The 6,597-nt window shown below is 35.5% G+C and overlaps 1 protein-coding gene across 1 annotated transcript; it reads left to right on the forward strand.

The window, feature by feature from the left end:
- The first annotated feature begins 3,507 nt into the window (after positions 1-3,507).
- On the forward strand, positions 3,508-4,767 carry LOC116006965 (LOB domain-containing protein 40-like). The gene is made up of 2 exons (XM_031247513.1): positions 3,508-3,800; positions 3,915-4,767. The coding sequence occupies exons 1-2, from the start codon at positions 3,611-3,613 to the stop codon at positions 4,538-4,540; spliced, it is 816 nt and encodes a 271-aa protein (XP_031103373.1). The 5' UTR covers positions 3,508-3,610; the 3' UTR covers positions 4,541-4,767.
- Positions 4,768-6,597: the final 1,830 nt, after the last annotated feature.

The raw sequence follows: 6,597 nt of genomic DNA on the forward strand, positions 1-6,597 counted from the left end.
CATTTAATTTCTGTCATTATTTTCTTAGTTACATTTATTGTATAACATTTTTAAACTCTAATCTATATTATGTACTTTTTCTATCTCATTTTACCTGTTATATTTATTATTCATTAGTCAAATCAATTCTCTATTCCTTATTTTTTTTTAGTAATTTTTAATTATTTTTAAATTTATTTTTTTGTGTTTAATCTATTTTTTAATGTAAGTTATAAATATATTTATATACTAATACTAAATTTAATATTATGAAAAATTGAGTTAAAAATTCCAGTCAAGTCTATTTAACCGAATCAAACAAACAAAATAGGATTGAGAAATATGATTTATAAATTATCACACAAAAAATATTCAGGCCCGACCTTGGACAATGATAGGTTGTCCCTTCCAAAGGCCCAATAATGAAAGGAGCCTATTACATTTAGTCTTTTTTTCTTTTTTCTTTTGTATTAAATGATTTTAAATTTTTTTTCAAGTAAAGATTCAAACTTGTTCTTTTGAAATAATATTCAATTAATGCACACATATATAGTAAAGTTATTTATGTCAGAATTTTGGTTCATTCTTGTTACCACTTACTTTACCATAATTTACAATTTAAATATTAACTAATTAAGCTGTCCCATTTTTTATATCACTTACTTGTCTACTTTAAACCTACCTATTGCATTTATTTGTCTATACCAAGTTCAATTTGCCTACTTAGATTGCTAAGAACTTTCTATTAGTTATCTTTATAACCACAATTATTATTATGACTTAAATATTAATACCCATCACTACTCAATGTAATTGTTATTGTGGCTTATATTATATTTTAAATAATATAAATTAAGGATAACTAAATTAAATAAAAAAAATTAAATTTCTAATGAAAATAAAATTTAAAATGTTAAAAACACTATCGGTAAAAAAAAGTGCAAAATATTTTATGTGATAATAATGCTAAACGCTCTTACTTTTACTACTCACGAATCAACCACCTTATAATGTGACAAAATCCTACACATTAATTTTATTTTATTAATTTTAATTTTAATTTGAATAGTGTTTATGATTTTACACTAGTAGTTGATTTGTTAGTAGTAAACTTATGCTCCACGAGGCTTAGTGTAGTTGGTTTGTCGCTTGACTTAAAGGTTATGATTGGAGGTGGTAATGTGGGGGTTTGAATCTCACTGGAAGCATGTATGGAAAAAAATCCAAGGATGATGGATGGGGATGATGGATGGTTGGGATTGGATCCCTTATGTGCACATGAAGACTATGGCCTGCCTATTTTTTTTCATCCGTCAACAAATATGTTTAAATGGCATTACAAATGACACTATTAATCCCTTAATTAAAATCTTCTTCTTTTTATTTTTTCTTCTTGGTAATAAAACAATACAAAGGTTCTACATCTTCAAAAACCATATGCACTAAGCATGCATTGAGCATACATTCATTGAATTGTGGATTATTTTCTGAAATCAATGAATGTATGTAACGGGATTATTGGGTAACCCGACCCGAAGAACCGAACCGACCTGACGAACCCAGGACCAAGTAACGGTAGTGCACTTAAAAAGAAACCAAACCTATTATGAGGCACCGCCTCATTAAAGGAGCAAACTACCACTTAATGAAGAGCGTTATGCTAATTATTGCAGGTTCCGTTATAGTAAAAGAGTCATTGTACTAATAAGTATAAATAGTGGACTCTATGACAGAGTAGGGGAGACGCTATAAAACTCGTATTCATAATTGTTAAAGAGCACTACTTGTTGCTTCTTTCTAGATATACTCCGGCAACATTCTTACCGTCAGTATGATCAGTGTATATGTTTTTTTTTAAAAGATGTAGAACATTTGTATTGCTCTATTACCAAGAAGAAAAAATGAAAGATTTTGAGTGGTCATGTCACAATAATTTTAGGACCAACAGGAATATTTTTTTTTTAAAAATGGACTAAATGTGAAATGACACATAAATTTAGGACCCAAAAATAAAAATGAATTAATACTTAAAGATTTATAGACCAAAATTTCTTTGTATTTAACGTCATTTAAACGGTGTTGTTGACGGAGGACGAAAAATAATCATTCCACAACAATTCTAGGACGGAATAAGAATATTTTTAATAATAAAGATTAAAAATTAACTGACACATAAATTTAAGACAAATAATAAAATTAACTCTTCTATTCTATTTTCCTTAAAAAAACTCTTCTATAACCCCTAAAAAGAATTAACATTCCAGCCATTTCGTCTTATTTGAAGTGTTGGTAATTCCAAGTTCCAACAACTAAACCATCCACAGTTTCCCGCCGCTTGAGGTGCAACAAAGGCGGAAAGCGCGTGGGAAAAGACTGCGACTCCAATAGTATGTGGCGAGCCGCCATGACTTGGGGATAAGGACATCGTACCACGTGTTGAAACGCCAGCTCTCACTATTTTGGTCCCACTTGCATGAAATTCTCCACCTCCTCAGGCCCCTCAACTTTTCACTATTTTCACTTATGCCCCAAAACAAATCCTCCACCTTATCAGGACTTCTTTACTCGAAAATCCGAAGCCGAAAAACAGCAGTGCACCTTGTTTGTAGGCGGCAGGCCTCATTTATATAATTATTTTATTGCCCACAACTTTTAGGGTTATTATATATTAAGCACATGGATGAAATCGATTCTGTGAGAAGTTCAAACTTTAGCCGCACGTAGTATTTTAATTACTTACGAATATTCTCTTTTAACTAAGAAAGTTGTAGGACGGGTTGAAAAGTCATAATGTAAGACCAAATTTACAAGATTCATGTATTACCACTCCCTTGACTGATTATCAATATATTATTTTCTTTCTCCAATTTTACTTGTTTAATTCAGTTTAATATCGAACAACTACGTAGTGTAATATTTTTTTTTATCATTTTAAATGAATGGTTATTGTTATCATTTTAAATGAATGGTTACATGATCGATCTTTGATAGTAGGAATAAATATATTTATTTTGTATGTCTTTTTATGTAACACGGGCTTTCAATTTCGTCGAACTATGTTTTAAACTCTAGAAATCTATCCTAGACCCATGAGAGGTAAATTTAGCAAATTTAATTTTGAAACTCAACATCAAACTGTACACATCTATGCACACAGAACTCAATCCAAATTCAAATCTCCAATATTTGTGACAAGAATTGAACTCCACCCTGCTACTAACAGCAAATTTTAAGTGCGACTTTTCATCAACTAGATCAATTTTTATGATTTCTAGTCTAATTATATATAACTATTTTGACCAATCAAATAAAATCTCACACGGAGAGTTCAGAGTACGAAGCGAAATGTCAACCAAAAAAAAAAAAAGATAGGGGGCAGAAGTAAGATTAAAGAAAGTTAAAGGATGAAGTTCCCAATAAAAAGAAACAGCCATACTCTGAGAGTACCCAGGATACCACTAATTTGGAAACCACTTGCGGCGCCCCTTATAAGCCCACCCCACCCCCCATTTATAAAACCTCTCAATCCCCCATTTCTCCTCCCCCAAAAAGATCTTCTTCCATCTTCTCTCTTCAAATTCAAAATCCATCCAACACTGTATATACATACATATATACATACATTTCAGCTATGCGGATGAGCTGTAACGGATGCCGGGTTCTCCGGAAAGGTTGCAGTGAAAAATGCTCCATTAAGCCTTGCCTCCAGTGGATCAAATCCCCCGACGCCCAATCCAACGCCACCGTTTTCCTCGCCAAATTCTACGGTCGCGCCGGCCTCCTCAACCTCATCAACGCCGGCCCTGAACATCTCCGCCCTGGTTAGTTATAAATAAATGCTAATGTTATATTTTCGGATAAAGTACAACTTTTGATGCGTGGAGTACACCTGGAGTATAAGCTGAGTTTTTGATTGATTTATAAATTTATTGCAGCTATATTTAGATCGTTGTTATATGAAGCGTGCGGGCGGATTGTGAATCCGATATATGGATCGTCGGGGTTGTTGTGGTCGGGAAACTGGCAGCTCTGTCAGGCGGCGGTGGAGGCCGTTCTCGGCGGCGCGCCGATCACGAAGCTGTCCCCTGACTCCGCCGCCTGCACCATGAGCCCTTCGCTCAAGGCGTGCGACATCCGCCACGTGTCCAAAGAGGAGATCGCCGGCGATCTTCACAAGGTTAAGTCGCGGGGGCGGTTCAAGAGAACGGCGGCGGCGGGGAAGCCGAAGCAGAGGGCGGGGTCGCCGGACGTGGACGACGCGGCGCGAGTGATGTGGAGCTGGAGTCACAAGGAGGAGGATGCGGTGGGGTCCCCCAGCCGGGACTCGGGGCTGAGTCAGCACGCCGACGAGCAGAGCGGCGGCGGAGAGAGCGGCGATGCTAACTGCGCGTCCGTGGAGACGGTGGAGACGTCGCTGGCGAAGCCGGAGGATGAGAGCGATGTTGAATTGGAGCTGACTCTCGGGTGGGAGCCGATGTCGAGACACCAGAAATCGACGCCGGCTGAGGTGAACGAAGACGCCGGCGGCTCCATTGAAGCCGCGTGTAGAATGGAACTGTAATTAGCCCTAGCCCCTAGATCATACTCCAAAGACTGTTTTTGAAGACCATTTTGTATTGTTATTCCATTTAATTTCTTTTTTTTGGAGCCTAGATTTAAAATTTTGTATTTTGTTTAGGTTTCTATTTGTTGTTGGTGATAGAGATGTAATACCTTAGGCAGTGTCAATGTCAATGTCATCAAGAGTCATAAAGAAGTGAACATAGAGAAATGTTGGTTTCCTTTTAATCCTTCCTTTAATCACGAATGCCAACCACTATCTAAATTTTGGTTCTCTCTCTCTCTCTCTCTGATTTACTGAAAAAAGGCGGTAGGCGTTACCTAGTAACGCCCATTTTAGTTGTTCACATTTAGCATTTTAGGTAAAGTTCACCTAAATTGTGTATAGATAATCTGTCTGTTTTTTAAGCAATCATTATACCTGCACCACGGTGTACATAGCAATGTGCATCATGTACGTAAACGACTTCGTTTCGATGTTAGCAATGTGCATCACGTACGTAAACGATGTCGTTTCGATGTTAGTGGACGCGGGCGCGAATGACTCCAAGGAATTCATTATCTATAATACACATAATCATTATCTATAATACACATAATCATTATCTAGAATACACGGAACGTTTGCCTATAATACTCAGAATGTTTGCCCAAAATACACAGAATATTGACACAAAATACACCGATGTTAATGGATGCGGACGCGAATTACTCCAGTGAATTCATTATCTATAATACACATAATTATTATCTAGAATACACAGATCGTTTGCCTAGAATACACATAATGTTTGCCCATAATACACAGAATATTGACACAAAATACACAGAACTCATCCTCCTAACATTCGAATGCACAAACACATCACAACATGTGGTAATAACATGAATACACAAAATATTGACACAAAATACACAGAATTCATTCTCCTAAACATTCGAATGCACAAACACATCACAACATGTGTTACTAACATGAATACACAAAACGGTTGCCTAGAATACACAGAATGATTACCTCGAATACGCAGAATATTAACATAAATACAGAGATCGGACGAAACGGGAAACGTGAATTCCAAAAAAAAGGATGGTTAGTTTATAATGCTCAAAACGACGTTGTTTATGTACGTGGTGCACGATATAATTTGCCTTTTTTAAGTGACGTCTATCTAAGTTCTTCATATTTAACAAATTTTGAGATGTCGGTCCATTTAGGTCGTTCATAACTCATAGATGCGGTTCTATCGTTTTGGTGAGATAGCAAAGCAAATGGGTTGCTTCACGTAGAGTCTTTGTGCAGCTCAATTCCGCCTAGCTAATTTGGTTTTGATGGGCTGTCCATGTTCCTAGTGAAAACTTTGATCTAATTTGAGTCATTGAAATTATATAATTTAGGACTGTGATTAAATCATCCTAATATACTAATGAGCGTAGAACAACGGTTTCGAAAGGCAATTTGGTTACTAAGATAGCGTCAATTTGCGAAGAAATAGTGCAAATGTCTCTCACTATCATTTTAAACATACACTACAAGAAAATTGTTTAGTCGTGAGAAGTTAAACCGTCACTAAAAAATCAAAAATCATCATAATACAAAGACTTTTAATGACTGGAAATTTACCTTCGCAACCCATCATTATATTTTCCAAGTATAAAAGTAATTAATGATGAGATATGGTACCATCATGAGTCGTGAGAAGTTAAACCGTCACCAAAAAATAAAAAATCATCATAATACAAGACTTTTAATGGCTGGAAATTTACCGTCGCAATCCGTCGTTATATTTTCCAAGTATAAAAGTAATTAATGATGAGATATGGTACCATCATAAGTGAACATATAGTGACAATATATTTACTGTTACTAAAACGTTCTTTTTGTAACAAAGAATCCCGTCATTAAAACAATTATTCACTAACATAATTTGCTCTCATATATTCTTTTAGTGATGGAGAATTCCATCATTACTATTACTATTTACTAATAAAATTTTCTTTCATTATACTAGTATGTTACCCGTGAGATGCACGGACTAAAGATTTTAAATATTACGT

The sequence above is a fragment of the Ipomoea triloba genome, chromosome 2 (genome assembly GCF_003576645.1).
Source record: "Ipomoea triloba cultivar NCNSP0323 chromosome 2, ASM357664v1".
NCBI classification, from domain to species: Eukaryota; Viridiplantae; Streptophyta; class Magnoliopsida; order Solanales; family Convolvulaceae; genus Ipomoea; species Ipomoea triloba.

What these genes read in the sequence shown, in the direction of transcription:
- LOC116006965 (XM_031247513.1), top strand. Translation starts at nt 3,611, where the DNA reads ATGCGGATGAGCTGTAACGGATGCCGGGTTCTCCGGAAAGGTTGCAGT. An exon ending in CCCTGAACATCTCCGCCCTG is followed by an intron (nt 3,801 to 3,914) that starts GTTAGTTATAAA and finishes AATTTATTGCAG; the next exon opens with CTATATTTAGATCGTTGTTA.